The sequence below is a fragment of the Leucoraja erinacea genome, chromosome 28 (genome assembly GCF_028641065.1).
Source record: "Leucoraja erinacea ecotype New England chromosome 28, Leri_hhj_1, whole genome shotgun sequence".
Lineage (NCBI taxonomy): Eukaryota > Metazoa > Chordata > Chondrichthyes > Rajiformes > Rajidae > Leucoraja > Leucoraja erinaceus.
The window spans coordinates 25,639,190-25,664,842 of NC_073404.1; the positions used below are offsets into that span (position 1 = coordinate 25,639,190).

Consider the following 25,653-nt stretch of genomic DNA (forward strand, 5'->3'; position numbering starts at 1 on the left):
AATCGTGAAGAGTATAGAAGAGGGAAAGGGAAAGCAGGAGGGCAAAAGGGGGTTGTAAGAAAGCTGGAAGATAAGATAAAGGATAATACAAAGACATTCTTCTGCCCTTAATATACTTGGTAAAGGTAGAGGGTAGAAGATGGGGCCAGAAATGTGGCGACTCTTGTACACGGCCTCGGTGTAATCCACCATCTTACACTCTTGTCGTTAAGTTTGATTGTGTCTAATGTAGAGTAAGATTGTTAATTAATTGTATGCAAACAAATAATTTCACTGCACCTAGGTACATGTGACAATAAAGTGGCATTGAACCATTGCAGGAGAAGATGCATAACAAATCAGACTTGGAAGATCAATGTTTCAGGAAGAATTGTATGGCTGGAGTAGATGGGAATGCCCAACAGCGAGGCAGGGGGGACTGGACAGACAACATGGCCATTTTAAACTTGGGGCTTGGACCCATTGAACGTTCCTGAGCACAGAGATAAATATCTATTCAAATATAATTTGTCTAGAGTCAAACTCAGCAATCCATGTGAACTGCATATTTGCATGTGGATTTGCAAAGCAGTAAATATCACATTTTCTGTATGGTGCAAAATGAAGTGTTGTATTGCATTCATAATCTACAAGATGTTGTATGTGTCCATGGCCTTGGGATAGGTGTTCAAAAAATACTCGGCCAGGTTGTTAAGACAACGTAAATGGTGCGGGAATAATATTTGTTGCTTCTACTGAGTTTTAGTATTGCTTTATTATTGTCACCTATACCAAGATACAATGAAAAGCCTTGTTTCTTGCTATCCCATCACAACATATTATTCCATCAAGCCACACACAAGTACAACAGGTCGTGTAAAGAGAAAAAAAATAGATTGCTGAAAATTGTGTGGCAGCATTATAACATTAGTTACGAAGAAAAAGTGCAAGGCCCGCGCATTGGAGTAGATTGGAAGATTGGGACTGCACCCCAGCTTATGGGACGGCTGTTCAGTAATCTGATAACAGACGGGAAGAAGCCATTCCTGAATCTGATGATACATTGCTATCTTCTACCCAATGGAAGAGGAGAGAAAAGAGGGACTGACTGGGGTGTAAATGGTTATGATGACTGCTTTCCCGAGGCAGCGTGAAGTTTAGATGGACTTTATAGTGTGGGGGGCAGGGAGGGGGGGGGTGGGGGGGAGGGGGGTTTGTGTGATGGATTAGGCTACATCCACAATTCTCTACACATCCTTGTCGTTTTGAGTAGAGTCGTTGCCAAACTGTTCTTGTTCTCTGCCATAAATATCCAAATGGCTCAACGGACCCTCCGGACATGACAGTCATACAGCGTGGAAAGAGGCCCTTCGGCCCAACTTGCCCACGTCGACCAACATGTCCCATCTACACTGGTCCCACTTGCCTGCATTTGGCTCATATACTTTTAAACCTGTCCTATCCATGTACCTGTCCAAATGTTTTTTCAACGTGATAGTATCTGCCTGAATAACATAGAAACATAGAAAATAGGTGCAGGAGTAGGCCATTCGGTCCTTTGAACCTGCACCGTCATTCAATATGATCATGGCTGATCATCCAACTTGGTATCCTGTACCTGCCTTCTCTCCATACCCCCTGATCCCTTTAGCCACAAGGGCCACATCGAACTCCCTCTTAAATATAGCCAATGAACTGGCCTCAACTACATTCTGTGGCAGAGAATTCCAGAGATTCGCCACTCTCTGTGTAAAAAATGTTTTTCTCATCTCAGTCCTAAAAGATTTCCCCCTCATCCTTAAACTGTGACCCCTTGTTCCGGACTTCCCCAACATCGGGAACAATCTTCCTGCATCTAGCATGTCCAACCCCTTAAGAATGTTGTAAGTTTCTATAAGAATAGCCTTTTCTGGCAACTCATTCAATATACCCACTATCATTTGTGTGTACAACAGAATATTTATCATGGTTTTGCTAAATGCAGCGACATTTACTTCTGTAAATGTTTACAACTGTTTGTTTTGTACAGCAAAGAATGACTTTTGTTCATGAAGTAACATTTTATTTTCTTTCCCGCAGGTATGACCGTGAGTGCAATGGCTGCTTTAATACTAATGACGACCTCCATAGTGTCTGTGGTGGGCGCACTGTATCTAAGTTACATCCTGTATTTTGTGCTGAAGGACTTTTGCATAATTTGCATTACTACATATGTCCTGAACATCATTCTCTTTATTATCAACTATAAACGACTCGTTTACTTGAATGAGGCCTGGAAACAGCAACTCCAATCCAAACAGGAATAATGTGTGATCTGCAAGCCTAACACCTGGAGAGCCTGCTTTCATTATGTCTATTTGGCAGTCTTTTTTTTTTGAGAGAGAGAGAGAGAGAGAGAGAGGTGTATATGATATTATGGAAATCAAAGTCATTGAGAACCAATTTTTTTAAATGGAATACTTCTGTGGGGCCCTGAGTGTTGGTTTATCCTCCCTCCTGCACAGATATAACAGAGACCAACAAAGAGCAAGCTTTAACTGTAGTGCACATTCCTTCGGAGATCTGAATTTAAACAAATACACTAAGTGGCATTTGTAATTTTAAGCATTCCTCTTTCTTTTCCTTCTCCCAATAATGCAAATTGTGTTAAATTGTGATTGAAAGTGCCTTCTGTTACAGAGGAATTTGCTGTTTTATTTTAATCCTATTCAAGTGTTTTGTATTGCACAGAAAGTGGTTAACAGGTGTCCTGGGTCTTGGTGCTTTTTTACGTGGGGTCAAAAAAATGTACATCTTGGTTGAATGGCAGTGTGAGTGTTGCAAGTCCGATTTTTCTTTCCGTACAGTAGTAATTTATCACATGTTAAATAGTGGCTTTCCATGTAAAAATGTTTGGGTCCTGTAGGCGTAGGCCTTATCTGTGTACATGCTTGTTTTTCTTTTAAAAGGCCGACAATGTACCACAAAGGTATTTAAACCAGCATTATTCTTAGTGCTGGGTAGCTCTAGTCACAGCTTGCTAATGGTTTAAAATGACGCATCTGAGTATTTTCGGTAAAGTTACAAAAGCTCTAATCTTTGCAGGTGACTAAAATGGGACTAAGAATTTGTTAATATTTTTGATGTAATTTAGTAAAAGTGCAGTATAAAATAGTTTACTTTTTGTTAACAAAAGAACTTCCACATTGCACTTTAGACATAGTAATTTTATTTTAATTTCAGTTTTTGAAAATTTGTTGAGTGAAGCAACAGGACCATGTCTATATAAATGTGTGGTCATCCAGACCCATGTTTAATGGACCCCTTTTGGTTTGAATTTAGTTGTGCTGTATACAACTTTTTTTTAAATTCATGTAAGTTTTTAAAAGTTTTGATTACGTTGAAGCCCCCTTTTTTTGTCGCTAGTGTAACAGCATTGTGCCAATTGTTTGTGTTTAAGATTAGTTGATTTCAGAACCAGTGCTATATTAAACATATGGGTGGCACGGAGGAGTTGCTGCCTTACAGCGCCAGAGACCCAGGTTCGATCCTGACTAGGGGTGCTGTCTGTACGGAGTTTGTACGTTCTCCCCGTGACCTGCGTGGGTTTTTCTCCAGGATCTCCAATTTCCTCCCACACTCCAAAGACGTACAGGTTTGTAGGTTAATTGGCTTGGTATCATTGCAATTGTAAAATTGTCCCTACTCTGTGTAGGATAGCGTTAATGTGAAGCAGGTCGGCGCGGACTTGGTGAGTCGAAAGGCCTGTTTCCACGCTGGATCTCTAAACCAAACTAAACATCTTTCAAATTAATTGGACTGACTGGATGGAAAGAGGAGTTTACATTTAAAAAGTTTGATCTGGCATTAAGAAAGTATTTAAAATCGATTCTATCCCCTTAAACAAATTAAAATATGCATGACAAGTGCTTAAATAAAGGATTTTCTCTCGTTACAAACAAATAACTGCCATTTAAAATGCCCGATTTTGCTCAATACCATCTTCGAGCTTTGTTTGGAAGTTTGTCATTTTCAGCACGATGACAATTAGACCTAGAGGCTTTTCCTGGTTTTGAAGCTGTGGTGCTCCTTAAATATTGTTGGAAATGTGCATTCACTGTGCAATGCCGGCTGATTAATTTTGTATTCATTGCTGCACTAGATAAAAGATTTCAATTCAATATGATGATGATGATGTCCCCGAAACTACAAGTTGTGGAGATTGTAACAAATTTAATAACTTTTTTTCAAACACTGTAATTATTCACATCAAGCAACCTTGTGGTCTATTGCACTAATTGATATCCTAACAGTTTTGAATTTCTTAAAGTAGCTTATGATCTCATTAGAATGAGGTTACTTTACATTTCATAGATCGTGAAAATGTTTAATGAAATGATGTAATTGCGACTTTGAACTGGTAAATATTGGTTTATTGCAGAGGTAGTTGAACCAATTTTTTTTTTTCTCCTAATGTAAATTTTAATGCCTTGAACCAACTTTCCATAAAAAAACGTGTTAATTTTTAGTATACCTCAGATACTGTGCACATATGCACAGGATCCATCTTACATGGTTGAGTCATCCAAACAATTGTCAACTTTCTGTGCCTACTTGATGTGCATAGTCTAATCAAAATGGAAGGGACAGTTTTAGATCAGCAGACTCACTGGCAGAAAAGGATGAGTTCTATGTCAATCAAGGACTGCATGTATAGCTAACGCATAGTAATTTACTTTGAAGCTAACGCTTGTTAACGTGCAAGATGTTGCACACGCAATCAGTAATTTATGGAGCCAGTATTTTCGCAACTCTTTGTTTTGTGTGCCCTTAAATGTGTGATTTTTAAAAAAAAATCCTTGCACTGTAAATGTTTAGTTGATGTTAAATGCCATTACTACATTCTTCATAGAATGCTGATAATCCAGAGGAAGTTGGACACAGTTAAAGCTTGCATCCTGGATGTGGGGGAAGTACATTTATTGTATCTGTGCTCCTTGAAGCTGCTGGGTTTAGTAAATATCTCCGTCTGTCTTGAGATCTACATGACCACTGGAATGCTATTGTACTATTTTGTGACATTCCTGTGGCCCGATAAGCTGTAAGAAAGAAGAAAAAAATTCCAAAGGAGTTAACTTGTGTTTATAATACTGGTACTTTATACCTTGACTGTGGACGTCCTGCTCATTCTTGATCCTGTTTTGGGGTAAAACTATATACTATGTAACTGCAATTCTACATGTTTGGTACAAAACAAATTGAATATTGGTTTTTGCCACTTTTGGGTTGGGTTCGAATTTTGTGTATCGCCTGGTATTGAGATCATTTTACCAGCAGTAGAAAGATGGACAAATTTAAGGTCTCAGAAATCTAATTGTATTAACCCTCTTCCACCACCATTGTTTGAAAATATTGCACTGTCTAGCATGAAACCCATGTTTACTGCTCATAATGTACTGTAATTGAATATAACTAGATTCATCACTACATATCACTGGTATCAGTATCAATACAGGCAAATGGGCCCCTATTAAAGACAGTGAAGTAAATTGGTTTTCATTACAGTAAATTGTCATTATGAAAGTGACAGGGTGACAGATGCTCTTTATTTTTGTAAACTGTATCTAGCATGGCAGAAGTACTATGTTCTTGATCTGTATAATATGTTCCATCAGAGTTATTTATTAATGCTGCTTCATGCTCATGAGCACACATGTTAAAACTTTAAAGGTGGACTCTCTGGGCATTGATCCCTTTCACAGCCACAGACGAGAACGGTTTTTTATACATAGGTTCAGGAATATGATTTTGCTAAATGGCAAAAATTGTAAATATGTATGAATGTGTATTCATTGCACAAAATTTTTGGTATGAAATAAATGTAGAATTTACATGAGTCTTGTACTTTTTGAATGTTAATTTTGTCGGATGGCTTCTACTGTTAATAACTCCTGCAAGCAAAATTGTTCAAAACAACCCATAAACTCAGAATTTTGTTTAAGAAGGAACTGCAGATGCTGGAAATTCGAAGGTACACAAAAATTCTGGAGAAACTCAGCGGGTGCAGCAGCATCTATGGAGCGAAGGAATTAGGCAACGTTTCGGTCCGAAACCCTTCTTCATACTGAAGGGTTTTGGCCCAAAACGTTGCCTATTTCCTTCGCTCATATATGCTGCTGCACCCATTAACTCAGAAAACTGACTAAGGAATCAATACTTAATAACTCCTGCCTGAATCATTCATTGCTTTTCCATGCTATTTCTTGGTTATAACCAATTCCAGGAGTGCGGATTACTCCTGGATAATACTGTGAATTTCACGTATTAGGATGTGGAAAGAAATGCTGTTTAAATACTCACCCATAGTTTTCTGTGATACGACCAAATAAGATTTTAATTTGATTAGGTTTAGATTAAATTCTCCTGCGACTAAAAACCATCGTATGAATTTGACCATGGCATACAATGAAATGCATATTTCCAGAAGCTATTAGTCTGTTCATGCTGAAATTTTAACTATGTGCAATTTAGTACCTGAACCTGTAAGAATTTATGATGAAAGCATGCTTTGTCTGACAAACTATTTTTCAGTCATTGACATTTTTATTGGTGGCAAACATTTTTATAAAAACATTGCACGTTTGTCAAATTTTAATACATTATTTAAAGAACTTAATTCTGCCACACATGTTGAAGGAGTAACTGTATTCAATTTCCCATTACTGGTAACTTATCTCTTAAACTTGGTTCAGTTTAAGTGCATTTTTTAAAAAAAGAGTAAAAGTAAAGCTGTAGGTAACATTTCTTGAATGCTTAAAGGGCCTGTCCCACTGACGCGACTTTACAGCAACTGTCTTCGACCTTCAAGCTCGAGGGCACTCGCCTGGAAAACCTCGAGCGACCGCGCGCACACACACACAAACGCATTGCAAAGGCGGGGGGCAGGGAAAGCGGGGGAGCGCTGTCTGAAATTCACACCTGCGATGAACAGGAAGGTAAAAGACCGCTGCACAGTGTACGATAAATCCTTTAGAGTGCGGGGGGGGGGGGGGGGAGGAGGAGGGGAGACACTTTTAAGAAGCCAGACAACTTATAGTAAAGTTTAGCGGGCATTTAAATTACCGGTCGGTTTTCCTTAGTCCTGAAAACTCCAATGAGCCAATTAAAATGCCTGGTCAGTGAAGGAGATTGCCTACGGATGCCCTCGACTGCCTGTAACTACATGGCGACCCCACTCCACTGCACTACGAGTTCAAAAGAACCATGCCAACCAATTTTTACTGGCGGAAAATTTTCCAACATGCTGAAAAATTTTCCTCAACCAAACTGAGGCCGCAAGTATGCGGGAACTTCCCTCGAGCATGAAGGACAGTTCCAGTGACCTCCCAGGACCACGAGTCGACCATGCTGCGAGTTTGAGAGCCAACTCTTCTAAACTCGCAGATTAGGTCGCCGCAGTGGGACAGCCCCTTAAGTCAAACAGCTTTATTAGAAAAAGTTCATTAAAGATGCCCTTAAATATGCTTTTTGAACAAAAGCTAACAACAATCTCATCTACCTTATGTAAATTATAATTTGAATTTTTATTTAAGGTTGGTCTACTGCTACTTCAGAATCACTTTGAAAAAATCCTATAACATAGTTTATACAAAACAGGCAGGCCCAGTGGCGCAGCAGTAGAGTACAGCACCAGAGACACGTATTCAATCTTGACTATAATCTTTACGATCTCCCTGTGACTGGTTGGGTTTCCTCCCACATTCCAAAGACATACAGGTTTGTAGATTAATTGGCTTCTGTAAATTGCCCCTAGAGTGTGGGATCGTTGGCTGGCTTGGACTCGGTGGGCCAAAGGGTTTGTGTTCACGCTGTATTTCTAAGCTAAACTGTTGAGGTATTAATTCCATTTGACCTGTTACAATTCCTAGTGTTGTTTTTACCAGGCTGGGAAAATAATTGCAAATGAGCACCAGATAGGCAATGTTGGTTTGGTAAAAATCTGCTTTTTTCTTACCTATTTTACAGGGGATAGGGTCGTCATTGAAATGAAGGCTTGGCTGTACATGTTTTTTCATCCCTTTGGCAGATGTCCTGTTCTTCATTTTGAAGCTGGTAATAGAACCTGCCAAACAATAGGATTGAAACTCGCTAAGTGGGGATTTATTTTGGTGAACTTTACAATTCCTGTGCAAGTACTGAACATTTTGTGTAAGCTGAAAGTGATACGGTTGCCTCAGACTTTTATACTTGGACTTTAAGTATTTTTCAACTCGAGAACACTCAATAGCATTTAAAATAGGTAAGTCCAGGAATGATTGGCTTAACATATGAGCGTTTGACGGCATTAGGCCTGTACTCACTGGAGTTTAGAAGGAACTTACTGAATAGTGAAAGGCCTGGATAGAGTGGCTGTTTCCACTAGTGGGAGAGTCTAGGACCAATGGCTGTGGAGACCAAGTCAATGGATATTTTTAAGGTGGAGATTGACAGATTAGTACGGGTGGAAGGCAGGAGAATGGGATTGAGAGGGAAAGGTAGATCAGCCGTGATTGAATGGCAGAGCAGACTTGATAGGCCGAATGGCCTAATTCTGCTGCTATAACTTAAGCTAGTACATGTTTGCAAACATTGTCCTTCCCAGCACTGTCACCACCACAACTTCAGGTACTTCTCTTCAAAGCATGTTGAGGAAATCGATACATAATTCCCTGGAGCACTGTGCCTACTTCTGTATTCACTGGTAGCCATTGTACCTCTGAGAAATGTTTCTGGCCTCATTTGCCAGTTTCCAGTAGCGATCCCGAAGAATGAAGGCTGCCATTTTGGGTTGCCGTTGACGAGTGAAGATCCCTTTCTTGTTTCCATCCACACGTGTTACGGCTGCAAGCAAATAAAGCAGTTATTCAGCATCTGTCAATGAAATCTCCCACATCCACATTTCAGTGTCAGGTACAGATTTTTTAGAATCACTCCCCCTCAAGGCCATCAGCAGGAAGACTTCTAGAGACTAAGAAAGCACTTCTGATTACAGCTACCGTAACATTGTCTATTTCAAATTTTGCTTTCTCATTGACTTTTCAGTAGTGTATTAAGTCATAAGAATTAGACCCATCAAGTCTACTCTGCCAATCAATCGTGGCTGATCTATCTCTCCCTCCTAACCCAACCCAATTCCCCTGCCTTCTCCCCATAACTCCTGACCCCTGTATTAGGACTCAATTAGCCAGCTCAAAGTGGAACATGTACAACCAAGTTAAATTACAGGTGAAAAGTCACTAGACCATATCGCTAATACAAAACTATTAGACCCAGGCATTTTAAGAGCAGGTCCTCCACAGGTAGGTAATTCATACTGAATGTCCTTATGATGATTGGAAGTTTACTACTACTCAAGGTAAGCCATATCATTGCATTACTATGTTTGCATATCTTAACCAGGGACTGTTATGTAAAACTTGTATTTTTCAGCAGCAGTTACAATTGCCAAACTATTCAGTTTTTTCGCATAAAGTCCATTGCAGATTCTTTTGTTTTGTTGATTTTAATATCATTTAATACCTTCCTATTCCACCAAAATTGTTCAGGATTCAACTTCCTCTGATTTATCCATTTTTAATAAAACGATTCACAATGCAGCAAAGACTTAATAATATATCAATTTATAAAGCGGAAAATCATAGGAAAAAAGAAACAGCAGATGCTGGTTAATACACAAAGTTCTGGAGTAACTCAGCAGGTCCGGCAGCACCTCTGGAGAACAGGGATAGGTCATGTTTCGCGTCGACAAGGGTCTCAACCTGGAAACGTTACTCCAGGTTACTTGAGCACTTTGTGTCCTTTTGTGCATCTCCCAACAGATGCCAAACTGCTGCATGAGCAATATTGAGCAATGTTTTACCACCCAGCTATGGCCTGACATTTTAAAGTGCAAAATACCACGAGCCACTCCCCGACTCAGAAACTATGTGCAAAATACCACTGAAACAATACAAACAAACAATGTGAAGCCAGCCAGACTGCAGCCCCCTCTGCTGGGTTCGCACAGCTATTGCAGCAGCAGCAGCATCCCCAGTTCAATCCTGACCTCCGCCTGTGTCGAGGTTGCACATTCTCCCTGTGACCACGTGGTTTTCCTCCCACATCACATTGGTGCCATTCTAAATTGCACATTGCATATGTCAGCAGCAAAATTTGAAGGGGGGAAATAGATTAGAGTAAATAAATGGGGACCGATATTGCCTAAAGGACTGGCATAGACATGGAGGGCCAAATTATTTCTTGATAGAGTAGATCATCAGAATTCTTTGAGCAGCAATTCAGAGGGCATAGTTCAAAACCTAAAGCATGTTGGGTGTATATAATCTGGGAGATTTATTAGTATCAGATAATAACAAAATATTACTTACATTGGGCAGTCATGAAGTCTGCAAAATTCCAAATTAGTTCACCGATTAAGTAGTCTTTCCTTTTTTCATCAAATATTTTAAAGTATTCTTGCATTACAGCTCGCTGGTATTCTTCAGTGAACATTACTGGTGGATCCTATAGACAGATGTGCATAATCCAATAAAATCTACTTCAAATTTCAGCAACTAAGTTACAGAGAAAGGTTGAACAAGTTAGGTCTTTATTCTTTGGAGCGCAGAAGATTAAGGGGGGAGACTTGATAGAGGTCTTTAAAATGATGAGAGGGATAGACAGAGTTGACGTGGATAAGCTTTTCCCACTGAGAGTAGGGAAGATTCAAACAAGAGGACATGACTTGAGAATTAAGGGACAGAAGTTTAGGGGGAACTTCTTTACTCAGAGAGTGGTAGCTGTGTGGAATGAGCTTCCAGTGGAGGTGGTGGAAGCAGGTTTGATTTTATCATTTAAAAATAAATTGGATAGTTATATGGACGGGAAAGGAATGGAGGGTTATGGTCCGAGTGCAGGTAGATGGGACTAGGGGAGAATAAGTGTTAGGCACGGACTAGAAGGGCTGAGATGGCCTGTTTCCGTGATATAATTGTTATATGGTTATATGGTAAATCTCATTATGATTATTAAGTTATTACTAGCATTTGATGCAAGTTAACTATGGGTGGAAATGTAACTCAGCAGGCCAGGCAGCATCTCTGGAGAGAAGGAATGCGTGACATTTTGGGTCCGAAACGGCACCCATTCCTTCTCTCCAGAGATGTTGCCTGTCCCACTGAGTTTCCTGGTTTCTCACAATCCTTAATCCAAATAGTTTTCAACATGGAAAATGACTGATTCCTTGGCTGCAAGGTTATAATGAGGAGTAAGGCTCTCAAGCCCGTTGCCTTGATGCTATAAGTCAATCTTGAGAACGGCCAATTCCACTTGCTTGTAAACCAATGTGTTGACACCTCCGTGTTAAAAGGAACTGAGAAGATGCTGGTTTAAACCGAAGATGGACACAAAGCTGGAGTAAATCAGCGGGACAGGCAGCATCTCTGGAGAGAAGGAATGGGTGATGTTTCGGAATCGAAAGGTCACCCATTCCTTCTCTCCAGTGATGCTGCCTGTCCCGCTGAGTTACTCCAGCTTTTTGTGTCTATCATCAGTGCTGACACCCTTTGTGTGTGTGTGTGTGTCCTGAATCCTGACATGCCCAATAATGGGAGAAGTTGCAGATATTGGCTGAAAGGTGTTATTTTATGAGCATGAGCATGAGCACGGTCATTGTTTGACCAGGCCATGATAACTTTCACAGGTTTGACACACACCCTCACATTTTGAGTAAGAAAGATTTTGCAGAGCCAAATATGTAGTGCAGATGCCCTTGTTGAATCTTTGTGCTGAGATTGACACCTTGTGGTCAATATAATTGCATGAAATCTCTTACAAAGAACCGCTGAGTTTCTGGTAAGGCCATTTCGAAGGACAGCTCAGTGTGGAGATAAATACAGCAAATGACCTTCGCCAAAAGAAAGACCCCTCAATCATATGGGCTTCTTCTCTCAACACTATTCTAGATAGTTTAATTTATTCACTTTAAGAGTGGACATTGATGACAAGGCCAGCACGTTGCTGATCCCCACTTGCCCTTGATCCGAATGGCTTGCCAGGTACGGGGGCACAAGTCGACCATACCTCATAAGGATGGTACATTTTCTTACCCTGAAGAACATTAACTAGCACTTCAGTTATTTTGGCCTTCATTACTGATGACTAGTTTTACTTTCTCCCCAAATCCCGGCTAATTAACTATTTAAATTTCACAGTTGCCATGAAGGTTTTATGTCTGGTTTGTTATGGGCCTGTCCCACAGTACGAGGTAATTCAAGAGTTCTCCCCCGATTCGAGCTCGTGTAATATACGTAGCGGGTACGTAGGAGCTCGTGGATGTCACGTAGCGGCTCGTACGAGTAACGGTAGGTATTCGGGAAATCTGGTAAACTCATGACGTTTTTTTTAACACTGAAAAATGTCCACGAGTAAAAAAAATACTCGTGATGAAAAAAAAAGTTACTATTTACTCGTACGAGCCGCTACATATATTACATGAGCTCGAATCAGGGGAGAACTCTTGAATTACCTCGTACACTGGGACAGGCCAGATTTTTGGATTACTGCTCCAGTATTTTAGCCACCGCTGTTTACATTATTCAATCGAGAGCTGCCATGATATAAAATTATGTGAAAGCCTTAGCTTTACATTCCAAACGTTTTAAAATGCAAAATGTTTAATGCCAAGCTCATGCTTTCGTTACTCACACTGTGCAGTCCTGCTATCGTATCCGCTCCATATTCACTCTGAATAATTGGCTTTTGGTATTTTTTATACCAATTCTCAAACTGATTGGCAAGTTGCAATTGAATGATCTCCAAATGGCCAGAATCATGGTACCAGGAAAAATAGCTGTTCACACAAATAACATCTGTGTACTGGACCTGGGAAAACATAACCAAACTTTCATTTATCCCAGAGTTATTTTCCAATAAACAGTTTCACTCACTTCGGACAGGTTTCAAAGAACAAACATTAAAAAAGGTTCTCTTGTCATACATCTCAAACAGACCACCTTTTCATTCATTTATTTATTTTTGCGATGCAGCGTGGAAACAGGCCCACCGAGTCCACACCGACCAGCAATCCCCGCACATTAACACTATCTTACACGCATTAGGGAGAATTTACACGTACACCAAGCCAAATAACCTACAAACCTGTATGTCTTTGAGTGTGGGAGAAAGCCCACGCCGTCACGGGGAGAACGTACAAACTCCGTACAGACAGCATGCGTAGTCGGGATCGAACCCGGGTCTCCAGCGCTATAAGGCAGCGACTATACCGCTGCGCCACCGTGGCCGCCCATTTTAGAACATTTTGCAGTGACAGATCCATCTAAGTCACAATGTGTAGGAAGGAACTGCAGATGCTGCTTTAAATCAAAGATAGCAACAAAATGCTGGAGTAACTCAGCGGGAGAAAGGTCTCAACCCGCAACGTCACCCATTCCTTCTCTCCAGATATGCTGCCTGTCGTGCTGAGTTACTCCAGCATTTTGTGTCTATCTTCCATCTAAGTCACAATGGAAATGTACTCTCATTAGAAATCAAATGTACCAGATTTAAACAAAACAGGAGTAAAAGCTGCTTCTGCAAAGTCACTGTCATAGAATATTATTAGCCCTTCAAATGAGCGTTAAACTTTCTATAGTAATTTTCTATTATAATCTACAGCAATGTTCTATTGATTAGGCATTTCTTGTACATAAACTTCCTCTAAAATGCTTGTGAATTGGAAAACAAAATGCAAGTCATCTATTTCTTTGCCTACGTTCTTTCTTACTCATCTATCCTGTCGTCCCTCTAGAGCGACCATCCCCTAGTATTCTTGGATTCAATTAATGAATTCTCTATTCATTTCAAGAATATTCCTCTTATCCGGAACATTGGACGCAACAATTTTGTAAGAGCTCAAAACGTAACCATTTGAACATTCCTTGTTAACTTAAGGATTACACAGTAATCAAGCTGCTGCTCACTCAGTTCTAGGCAGGGTATTTAGCACAAATTATAAAAATGCAGATAGACACAAAATGCTGGAGTAACTCAGCGGGGGCAGGCAGCATCTCTGGATGGGTGACGTTTCGGGTCGAGACCCTTCTTCAGACTGATATCAAGGGAATGGGCGGTACAGAGATAAAATGTAGTCGGAGACAATAAGACTGGTCGAAGAACTGGGAAGGGGGAGCGGATGGAGAGAGAGGGAAAGCAAGAGCTACTTAAAGTTAGTGAAGTCAATGTTCATACCGCTGGGGTGCAAGCTGCCCAAGTGAAATATGAGGTGCTGTTCCTCCAATTTGCGCTGGGCTTCACTCTGACAGTGGAGGAGGATTTATAAACATTTATAAAATTGCGGTCTGGTCACAGGGTCCGACGTGAAAGAAATTAAACACGTTTTGCTCTTGTGCTTTGGACCTTTACAAATGTAGAACATTGAATAGACTTCATTTTCTACTCACACCTTTGTCAGTCTCATAGTCAGTGTCTGTTACAAAGGTGACAGGCCTGGTTGGATCCATAGCTTTTGTTGATGCAATTAAAGTTCTGTTTTTAAAGAACAATATAAAGATCGTTTAAACATATGGCTAGATTTGTCAAAAAAAAACGATTTAGTAATTAAGAGCACATGATCATCTCAGTACTTACTTGAAGTAGTGGCCTGCTTGAGGTAACGCAGATGCAGGTTCATTAGCTACGGACCACATTACCACTGAGGGCCTGTTTTTATCTCTATGCACCAACTCTTTCATTACAGCTAAATGATGAGCGAGGGATTTATTGCCAAAGCTCAGGCTAAAAGAAAGCAAATAAGAGGTTAGCATTGTGCTTTGGACGTATAAAATATCGATTATGAGAAAGGCTAGGTTTTATATTGCATGACAGTTAGTGCGGCAGGAACTGCAGATTCTGCCTTAAACCAAAGATATCATGTTTTGTATCTTCACATTATTTCATGTGGCTTGCCATATTCAATGGTACTAAAGGATTATTTTCCAGATTCATTATTTTCAATGAGAATGCGACATATTTTAGCCGCCATCTCATGTTTTCGCTCAGAGATGGGGAAAAAAAAGCTTTCAAAATTGATGGGGAAAGAATAAAATGATCTGGTTTGGCCCTTAAGATGAAATGTGATTGACTTTGCAGTTACCAATGTGCCAAACTACCCATCTTCTCTCGCTGCTCCCTCTCTGTGATTCTTCCTGCTCCTTTATCATCGTTACGTTCTTGTGCATCTTTCATTCATTTGTTCTATATCTCTCTACATCACCGTCGATATCTCTCATTTCCCTGTCCCTCACTCAGTCTGCCGAAGAGACTTTCGACCCCGAAACGTCACCTATTCCTTTTCTCCAGAGATGCTGTCTGGCCCGCTGAGTTACTCCAGCTTTTTGCACCTCTCTTCCATTTAAAGCAAATGCGGATTCTTTTCAACTTAAATGCTACGGGATCACGAACATAACATAATTAACTATGGCTCCCCGATTGCACGCAATCAATTAATTGTATACATTTTACAACAGTTCCTTTTCAGATGATATGAGATTAACAGCGAACAGAATATTCTTACCCCAGTGGAGCATCTCATGAGAATTTTACCAGACTGTTTTGTAAAGTTTAAGAAATGTTCTTACGGATTTTTGATGCCCACGCCTGGACACTCATCAATGACCACAATCCCATACTTGTCACACAAATCCATAATTTCCTCTGCATATGGATAATGGCTCGTACGAAATGAATTTGCTCCCAGCCATCGAAGAAGGTTAAAGTCCTTGATAATCACTGACCAGTCAAGGCCTTTTCCTCGCATCTAGTGGTGGTGGTGGTGATTAATGAAGGTTTCGTACAAGTCAAGCTCGCAAAACATTATTCTACGTTACTCCGCAAACCCGATGATTGATGTACACAATTAGATAAACTTCCCTTTAATGGCAATTCTGCTTCTGGTAACTTCTCCAGTTTTAGGATTTACACCCCCTCCCCCGCCCCCCGCCGTCTTCAAAAGAGTCTCAGGCAACTAAATAAATTATTTAGGAATCATAATTCCCAAGGTCACATACACAACGATCAATCACTCATCAGAGAGGCCATAGCCTGAGAATAAATGGACGTACCCCTTTAGAAAGACGAGGAGGAATTTCTTTAGTCAGAGGGTGGCGAATCTGTGGAATTCATTGCCACAGACGGCTGTGGAGGCCAAGTATTTTTACGGCGGAGATTGACAGATTCTTGATTAGTAAGGATGTCATGGGGAGAAGGCAGGAGATTGGGGTTGAGAGGGAAAGATAGATGAGCCATGATTGAATGGCGGAATAGACTTGATGGGCTGAATGGCCTCATCCTGCTCTTGTGACTAATTAAATTATTTAGCTGTAATGCAGAAATAGGATCAAAACAATGTTTAACTGCAAAAGGAAGTTAGACAGCAACAGAAACAAATAATTATCCAATTGCAAATCTAAAGTGCAGATAAAGACTAGCTCCATACGCCGATAGCTAAAATTATGTGAACGTTTTTATCATAATGTTAAATGTTACCTTGGATGTAAATTTATTAAATGGTTGCATTTTACATCGGCATGGTTTTTAATTTTTGCTGTCAGCAATGTTTGTTGAAATAGAAATAAAACAGTTTATGACCAAACTGAAAACGTAAAATCGCATGTAATGCCACAAGACGGTAAAGGCAAAACAGAAAAGATACAAACAATATGAATAGGCAGATACTCATACTCACATCTGAATCTTCATGCTTATTTACTCCATGGAAATAGAATGGCTTTCCATTGATAAGGAACTGGGTCTTGGTAACTTGGACCTTGCGAATTCCAACTGGTAAAGTATAAAAATCTTCATACAGAGTGTTATCATTTTTGCTCTTCATATGCACCTAGGTAAAAAATGTTTATCATTTATTAAATATTAGGTTGATAGATCCAAATTTTAAGTTATACTACAATCGGTAGTTTACAGAATAAAACCAAATAACATTCAGAATTTTGTATTGTTGACAGGACCTGGTGCTGCTTCAGTAATGATAGCTCATCTGTATGAAAAGATGTGGGAGAAACATTACAGAACATGGTCTTAATAAATGTGGAAACTAATGATACGTTAACCAATTTTGCTGTTAGCCCAAAACCTGAGCAACAGTGCTACAAGTTACATTCAGAAGTAAGCAAATAATTAACTATTTCTCTGTAAAATTAAGATAGGATATGAATGATAACATCCACATGCTGTTAAACTGCATTAAAACGGTTCAAATTGCTCTACAAACCAAAATAATGTATGACGGAATAAGCCCCAATTGCTTGAACTTGCCAGTTCAAGAGTTAAGGGTGCATGTTTGAAATATGCACCGGATATGAACTGGAAAACTAGAACAATGAGGTTAAGTCAAGTGGTAAAGAAAGAACTGCAGATGCTGGAAAAAAATCGAAGGTAGACAAAAAATGCTAGAGAAACTCAGCGGGTGAGGCAGCATCTATGGAGAAAAGGAATTGGCAACGTTTCGGGTCGAGAATTCAGACTGATGTCGGGGGGTGGCGGGAAAAAGAAAGAAGATGCGGAGACAGTAGGCTTTGTGGGAGAGCTGGGAAGGGGGATGGGGAAGGTGGGAGAAAACAAGGGCTATCTGAAATTAGGAGTATGGTGAGGTACAATGTTTATTGTCGTGTGTACAGGTATTGTGAAGTACAGGACAATGAAAATCCTTGCTTGCTGTAGGGAAGAACTCTCACCAATGTTATATGTAGAGATCATTAGACCAATTTATTTTTACACAGTGAGTCCCGAAAATATTGCAAACCTTACCTCAAGGTTGTAAAGGTACCCAGGATTCTCATGCATCAGGTATGGCCACCACAGGTTAGGATCAAGTAGTTTAAATTCTCCAAATGGAGGTCCATCGATGATAGAAGCAACAACTTTCCCTCTGTGATCACGCAATGTTAGTGACAGTGTAAAATGTGTGCTTCCACTTATGGACACTTTGTAATTTATAAATCCTAGAGGAAAAGCAGGTACAGCTACTGAAAATCAGAGTGAAAGCTATTTCTTTGGAGTCTTAAACTGTAACAAATGTCAATGAAAAGTCGCACCACAACATGTTCTTGTCAAGGGTAGACACAAAATGCTTGAGTAACTCAGCGGGACAGGCAGCATCCCTGGAGAGAAGGAATGGGTGATGTTTCAGGGCAAGACCCTTCTTCAGACTGAGTGGGCGGGACAAAGATAGAATGTAGTCAGAGAAAGTAAGACTGGTGGGAGTACTGGGAAGGGGGAGGGGATGGAGAGAAGTTTTTGAAGTTAGAGAAGTCTTTGAAGTTGGAGAAGTCAATGTTCATCCAGCCGGGGGTGTAAGCTACCCAAGCGAAATATGAGGTTTTGTTCCTCACTGGGCCTCACATGTTCTTGTCAAATATATGGCAACAATGTCAGTAGGTAATTTTCTTTACGGTAGCCTTTCATTTTTTAATATCAGATATTTGAAGCTAATAGGAGCATGTAGAAAATGTACTTGATAGGTTTGTAGTTAATGCCAAATAAAGTCAAATCATGGCCAGTATTCTCTATGCACAGAAAACAGGTAAATCCAATCCAGTTCATTCAATTGGCACAGCTGTTAGAGATGCTGCCTCGTAGCGCCAGAGACCCGGGTTCAATCATACCCTTGGGTGCTGTCTGTGTGGAGTTTGCACATTTGCGGGTTTCCTCAGAGTGCTCTGGTTTCCTCCCACATCCCAAGGACGTGCGGGTTTGTAGAACAATTGGTCTCTGTAAATTTTCCCAAGAGTGTAGGGAGTGGATGAGAATGTGGGAGAACATAGAATAATGGGAGCTAGTGTGATCAATGGTCAGTGTGGACTCAGTGGGCCTGTTTCAATGTTGTATCTCTAAACTCTAATACCCACCCAATCTGCATCTTTTCTATCAGAGGAGAGTCATATGCAGGTTCTCCCCACCATATGCGCCGCCCATACATACGGACGAGCATTTGGGAGATTGGAGCGATGGATTAGTGGCTGCTGCAGGCATCTTCTATCGTGTGGGAACTCAGTTCATGGTCACATTTCCTACTTGTGAACTGTTCTGGTTGCCAGTAGTTCTTAGGAACAGAACCTTGCCGTAACCCGAGGAGAACATGGACTAGTTTCACAATCTATAACTCAAGGTCAATCTACCCAGCACCAGAATATGGCTGCAGGACTATCTCGCACCATCTCCAGCTGCTTCATATATACCTGCTTTGATACAGCGAGGAGCCAATTGGCCCAAAGAGTCTATATTGATCCTCGGAGCATCTCCATCAGTGCTTTCCCACCCTCATTACCTGTAAACTAAACACTATCACATGCCCATCAACCTCCACTCTGTCCCGTCCTTACCTAGTGACAGGGTGGTGGTAGTAATATACAGTAGCCAGTTAACCTACCATGGCATCTTTGGGATGTGGGAGGAGATTAGAGAATTTGGCGGAAACCCATGCAGACCCACATAGAACATTCAAACTGACAGCAGAACTGAGATAAGGATCAAACTCACTGTAGAAGTTCACGGGGGTAGTTTTTTTTAGTGCAATTATGCTTGACAATAAATGCCAACCTTACCAGTGATGCCCAAAACCCACATTAGTTTAATCATCTACCTGTACCACCCACAACGTCTGTTACAACTGTTACATCTTCGATGTAGACATTCGGTGTGGTATATAGTAGAACTGGCCTGTGAATCCCAGCATAATTGAAGAAATCAAATTGGATGATCTGCACAAAATAACCACGAGGATACCTAGAGAAAGTTAAATAGTGCAGACGGTAAATGAAAAGCACAAGGCGGTGTTTCGTCACTCTTATCTTCTGGCTCACGATACCAAAATAAACACAAAGCACCGTAAAAATATTAAATGCTAGAAATACTGAGCAGGTCAGGCAGTATCCGTGGAAAGAGAAATAGTTGGTGGAAAGAGTAGGTGACAATAAATGACCTTTGAGTTAATGATTCAGATCTTGGGAAAGAGTTCTGGTGAAGGATCTGGGACCAAAAATATTAACCATCTTTCTTTCCAGAGATGCTGCCCGACACACTTAGCATTTACAGCCTGTTCTGTAATTTTAGTTATAAGCCAGAAATGAATTACTCCCAACATGACCAAAAAAGCACATCCACTTCATTATTCTAGAACACAGAGGAAAGAAAAATCCTCATTACTATCAATTACTTAATTATGTATTTGAGTTAGTCTCACCTTTTTGTATCCGTCATGTATTCAATATTTCCTGGAGGTAAAGTATAAGGCGTAAGTGTGTTGTTTACTGCTATAGTGATTCTGTGCTGAGGAGATGGACTACTCTGAATGATTTTAGTGATGTCAGCTTCAAAAGGAAGGTGGCCCCCTTCGTGGAAGGCAACCTGAATACCATTCACCCACTGCAAAAAGACAGAGCCTCGTTAATCACACTGCTGTAAAATATTTCATTTTGCAACCATCTAAATGAACTGAACTAATGAATACCCAAAATGCCAATCGGGCATCAGGGTGGCACAGCGATAGAGTTGCTGCTTTACAGTGCCAGATACCATGGAATGATCCTGACATAGGTGGCTTGTTTGTACAGTATTATCTGGTGCGTTCTCCCCGTGACCTGCGTGGGTTTTCTCTGAGATCTTCGGTTTTCTCCCACACTCCAAAGCCGTACAGGTTTGTAGGTTAATTGGCTTGGTATAAATGTAAAATTGTTCCCAGTGTGCATAGAATAGTGTTAATGTGTGGGGATTGCTGGTCGCTGCGGACTTGGTGGGCCGAAGGGCCTGTTTCCATGCTGTATCTCTAAACTAAACCTGAATATTGATTGCGAAATACTTTTGAATGCACGTCTATTCCTCGAGGCTTAGTGAAATCTTTAGTTAAAAGACTTGTGCAGCCATGTCTTTTAACTAAAGATTTCACTAAGCCTAGAGGAATAGACAAGTGCATTCAAAAGTATTTTGCAAAACATGTCAAGAGGAGGATTTACTAACCTCTATTATTGCTAACCATCGCTGTACAAAACATAGCTACTAATTCAATGTTTTCAGAAATTAGAGAATGGTGTGGGCTTTAGGGGCTGTGTAGAAGTCTCCTGCTTCCCAAGCAAATGAGACAATACCCTAGCTATGGTACGACTGTTCAGATGCCTGACAGTCTACTTGCCTACTTCACTGCATGCAGGTGCAGCAGGCAATGAAGTAGGCATGCAGGTGCAGCAGGCAGTGAAGAAAGTGAATGGTATGTTAGCATTCATAGCAAAATGATTTGAGTATAGGAGCAGGGAGGTTCTACTGCAGTTGTACAGTGTCTTGGTGAGACCACATCTGGAGTATTGCATACAGTTTTGGTCTCCAAATCTGAGGAAGGACATTATTGCCATAGAGGGAGTGCAGAGAAGGTTCACCAGACTGATTCCTGGGATGTCAGGACTTTCATATGAAGAAAGACTGGATAGACTCGGCTTGTACTCGCTAGAATTTAGGAGATTGAGGGGGGATCTTATAGAAACTTACAAAACTCTTAAGGGGTTGGACAGGCTAGATGCAGGAAGATTGTTCCCGATGTTGGGGAAGTCCAGGACAAGGGGTCACAGCTTAAGGATAGAGGGGAAATCCTTTAGGACCGAGATGAGAAAAACATTTTTCACAGAGAGAGTGGTGAATCTCTGGAACTCTCTGCCACAGAAGGTAGTTGAGGCCAGTTCATTGGCTATATTTAAGAGGGAGATGTTGCCCTTGTGGCTAAAGGGATCAGGGGGTATGGAGAGAAGGCAGGTACAGGATACTGAGTTGGATGATCACCCGTGTCCGGTGGCACGTACTCTCAAGCTTCTCCAGCTAAAATCCCCAATTTTAATGCTGAAAATGTAAAGTGTCACATTTTTTGCAGTGAGAATTGGAATGGGCAAAGTAAATCCCCGGAGGGACATTAGATGTGAAGATACACCAGAAAGGCTGAGATTGCTCTCCTGAGAAAAGATATCTGGAGAGATTGAGGCTGGGACCCCTACAATTTCCTCAGCAAACATAATTATCCACTAAATCATCTCTACCATTTTATGTGCAATTATCTCCAAATCATTGAATCTACATGTTACAAAACTAATTTTTAAAACGATACTTGCATTGACAATTTAACAAATGCTATAAATTAACTGTTCTAAAAAAAAGATACTTAAGTAATTCCCTCTAAGAGACCAAGAATGCATACATAGTGTGTATCGGTAAAGCTTTCAAGACTCAAACTTCAAAACACCTGTACTTGCACCAATCATTTATCATCACCTAAATGTCCATAATTTCATGGTATTGTTTGTTTTATCCATTGAATCAAATTTTAATTCTTACTTGCGTTAATAATCCATTTCCAAATGTAAGCATTATATAGAATAATTAGGAATACTTACAACAACTGCAAAATAATGGGCACTTCCAACATAGATGACCACTCTCTTCCCAGCTTCTGGGGAGATCCAACATCTGGGCACCCACACTTCATTCTCATACCACACCCAGCCGATGAAATTCTTCAGATTGGGATCTTGTGTGATGTCATTGTAGCTTGCTGGAACGGGCATGTCGATCACCGGCCCAGTCTAAGATAAAAACTTAGAGATACAGGTGCGGAAACATGCCCTTCGACCCACCGAGTTCACCCCGACCACCAGTCACCCGTACACTAGTTCTGTGCCTTACATGCTAGGGGCAATTTGCAGAAGCCAATTAACCTACAAACCTGCATGTCTTTGGACTGTGGGGGGGAAACCGGAGCACCCGGAAAAAACCCACGTGGTCATAGGGACGGTGTACAAACTCCGCAGACAGCGCCCATGGTCAGGATCATCCCAGGACCTTGGCATTGCGAGTCATCAGCTCTACAAGCTGAGCCACTGTGCCACCCATTTCTTCCTGCATGATTAAAATGACTACCATGGTACATTTTGCATTGTTCACACCCAGTTAATCCCTACATTCAAGGGAGAGGCACAAAGCAAGCTTAACAGTTGGTAAACATGGCTACAATATTTAGCCCGACATTCTAGCGAAGTGCTAAATGATTGATAAAACTTCCAAAAAACTGCCTTTCAGTTGGAATATTAAACTGAAACTCTTCCTTTTGCTCAAAGAATATTTACAGATCATCATGTGCATTCTCCAAATGTTTTCACTCCATATTTACCCTCCCAGCCAGTCTCACAACAGAGTATTTGATCATTTATCATATTGCTAATGAAGAAATCAGATAAGTTTCACTGCAGTTTCCTACATTCCAACAGCTTCCCTTCAAGGTGTTTTATTGATGACAAAACGTTTTACAATCTCTCAAATAATGGAAGTTGCTACATAAAATGAAAGTTATTGCTTTACTGCATTGCACAATTTGGTAGGATTACCACCAGAGCTTATGCAGGCATGTTGACACTAGGCTTTCTTCACTGGGGGATGGTTGCAACATCACATTTTCAGGAAAGATAATCAATCTCAAGGGGGAAGTTGCAATATTACCCGTCTCAACTAAAATTCTTGTCTTGCCCAAGAGATTGGGGGAGGGAGGGATGTTGGGGGTTTCATGGATGCTAGAGAAGAAACTAAGGGCACTAGAGAGAGAGGTGGGTGTGAGAGAGCGATGAAGCAGGACAACAATGGATTAACTACCCTCACTCCTTCCACTATCCTACGATACAGCTTTATTTAATTCGGGGGGGAAATTAGTCTGCCACCAGTCAAAAGATACAGTAACAAGTGACAGTTATTGCACAGCACATATGTAATATTGCACAAGCATTAAATTAAATCATGTGCAGTATGATTTAATTTATATGGGGGGGGGGGCAGTCGACCCCATGACAGAAGGGGGAGGAGGTTGTACAGTCTGATAGCGACAGGGAAAAAGGTTCTCCTGTGGCATTTCCTCACTACTCCTTCCATCCTCCAATCCTTGCTCATTCTTTCCACACCCCCTTCCCTACTACGCGCCCCTCTCAGCCCAAAGCCATTAGCCACTCACTCCCCACCCCCTCCCCTACTCCCCCCCCCCCAACTCACCCCCCCCCCTCCAACCTCTCCACACTCCCTACCCTTCCCACCCTCCCTACCCCCCCCCAATTCCCTCCACACTACCTACCTCTTTCCCTACCCCCCACTCCCTTCCCCCTCCCTCTCCCCCCCCCCCCCCCCCACCCCGGCCCCGACCCCCCCCCCCCCCCCCCCCCCCCCCCCCCCCACCCCCCCACAAAAAAAAACCCTCTCCCTTCCCCCCCCCCCCCCGCCTCACCCCCCACCATCCCCAGCCCTTCCCCCTCACTCCAGGCCTCACCTCTGCCAGCGGCCGCTGGAACCACTTCTCCTCGAAGCCCTGCTCCCTGCTGGGGGAGCGATCGGCCCGGAAGCTCCACAGGCCGCCCAGTTGCTTCAGCTCTCGGGACGGGCTGTCCCGGGGACTGAGGGCGGCGGCGGTCGAGGCGAGGAGGAGGAGGAGGAGTGAGAGCGGGAGCAGCGACACCGAGCATCTCCCCGCCGCCGCCATGATGCCGTCACATGACCCCCCCCGCACCGTCACATGACCCCGAGCCCGTTGTGGGACGTCCCGTATTAGGATGTCCTGGGTGTGGGGGTGGGGCCCATCTCAATATATGCCCCATGTGGGGATGTGTCCCGTGTGGGGATGTCCACTCTCATGATGTCCTGTCTCAGGATGTGTCTTATGTGGGGATGCCCCATCTCAGAATGTCCCATCTCAGGGTGTCCCATGTGGGGATGTGTCCCATTTGGAGATGTCCACTCTCATGATGTCCCGTCTCAGGATATGCCCCGTACAGAACGTTTTTCCTTCTATTATTTATTATGTAAAATAATATGTGTGTTATGATTGTGTTTATAATTTGTTTGGTTGTTTTGTTGTTCCGCGAGCATTGCCACTTTCATTTCACTGCACATCTCGTATGTGTATGTGACAAATAAACTTGACTTGACTTGACTTGACTTGTATCAATAACCAGTGGCAGGATGAGTAAGAAGGAACTGCAGATGCTGGTTTACACTCAAGATAGACACAAAATGCCGGGGTAACTCGGCGGGTCGGACAGTATCTCTGAAGAGAAGGAATAGGTGACGTTTTGGGTCGAGACAGGGGAGAGGGACACTAGAGGTACAGAAGGATAAGGTGTGAAAACAACTGTTAGGTGGAGAGCAGGAGGAATCACCAAGGGGGAGCAGTGAGAGATGATGTTGCTGAACTCTTGTCGGAGAGGGGAGAAGAACCTCTTCAAAGTAGCCAGACCTTGAGATTTGGCAATGGAGCAGGCGAAATGTGCAGGAAGGAACTGCAGATGCTGGTTTATGGTATGCCTACTTTGAATAAGTTCTCCTCTCTCTGTGGAGAAAGTTTCACTTTCCATGTTAAAGGATGCAAAGTGCTGGAGTAACTCAGCAGGTCAGGCAGCATCTCTGGAGAACATGGATAAGTGACATTTCAGGTCGAGTCCCTCCTTCAGACGAAACATCACTTATCCAAGAAAATCCCTTTGATCCATCTATGGGCTCTCACTTAGACTGCGTCATCGCTCTGGTTCCCTGTGGCCAGCAATGAATTGCTATTGGAGACAAAAGGAACTGCAGATGCTGGAATTTTGAGCTAAACAC

The 25,653-nt window shown here is 41.7% G+C and overlaps 2 protein-coding genes across 3 annotated transcripts in view; one reads left to right on the forward strand and one right to left on the reverse strand.

Annotated features, from left to right (window-relative positions):
- Nucleotides 1-5,851, forward strand: part of vkorc1l1 (vitamin K epoxide reductase complex, subunit 1-like 1) — a 36,471-nt gene extending 30,620 nt beyond the window's left edge. Inside the window, exon 3 of the mRNA XM_055658056.1 lies at nt 2,059-5,851. Coding sequence (XP_055514031.1) covers nt 2,059-2,285 — 227 coding nt within the window. The 3' untranslated portion in view covers nt 2,286-5,851. The remainder of the gene's footprint in view (nt 1-2,058) is intronic.
- A 690-nt stretch (nt 5,852-6,541) lies between these two features.
- On the reverse strand, nt 6,542-24,568 carry gusb (glucuronidase, beta). 2 transcript variants are annotated; one of them, XM_055658055.1, is made up of 14 exons: nt 24,329-24,568; nt 22,419-22,607; nt 20,231-20,412; nt 19,631-19,773; nt 17,797-17,990; nt 16,718-16,870; nt 15,612-15,790; nt 14,623-14,769; nt 14,436-14,520; nt 12,682-12,858; nt 10,365-10,500; nt 8,712-8,838; nt 7,973-8,080; nt 6,542-6,936 (listed from the first exon to the last, which is right to left on the reverse strand). In XM_055658055.1, the coding sequence occupies exons 1-13, from the start codon at nt 24,536-24,538 to the stop codon at nt 7,996-7,998; spliced, it is 2,007 nt and encodes a 668-aa protein (XP_055514030.1). In that variant the 5' UTR covers nt 24,539-24,568; the 3' UTR covers nt 6,542-6,936; nt 7,973-7,995. The 2 variants fall into 2 exon arrangements, with proteins under 2 accessions (XP_055514030.1, XP_055514029.1); XM_055658054.1 differs by having other exon boundaries at nt 6,542-8,080.
- Nucleotides 24,569-25,653: the final 1,085 nt, after the last annotated feature.

Coding starts and splice junctions, on each gene's coding strand:
- gusb (XM_055658055.1), bottom strand. CDS start 24,538: ATGGCGGCGGCGGGGAGATGCTCGGTGTCGCTGCTCCCGCTCTCACTC. Junction 22,608..24,328: donor TCCAGCGGCCGCTGGCAGAG/GTGAGGCCTGGA, acceptor TTTTTATCTTAG/ACTGGGCCGGTGATCGACAT. Junction 8,081..8,711: donor GCCAGAAACATTTCTCAGAG/GTACAATGGCTA, acceptor ATTGTTTGGCAG/GTTCTATTACCAGCTTCAAA.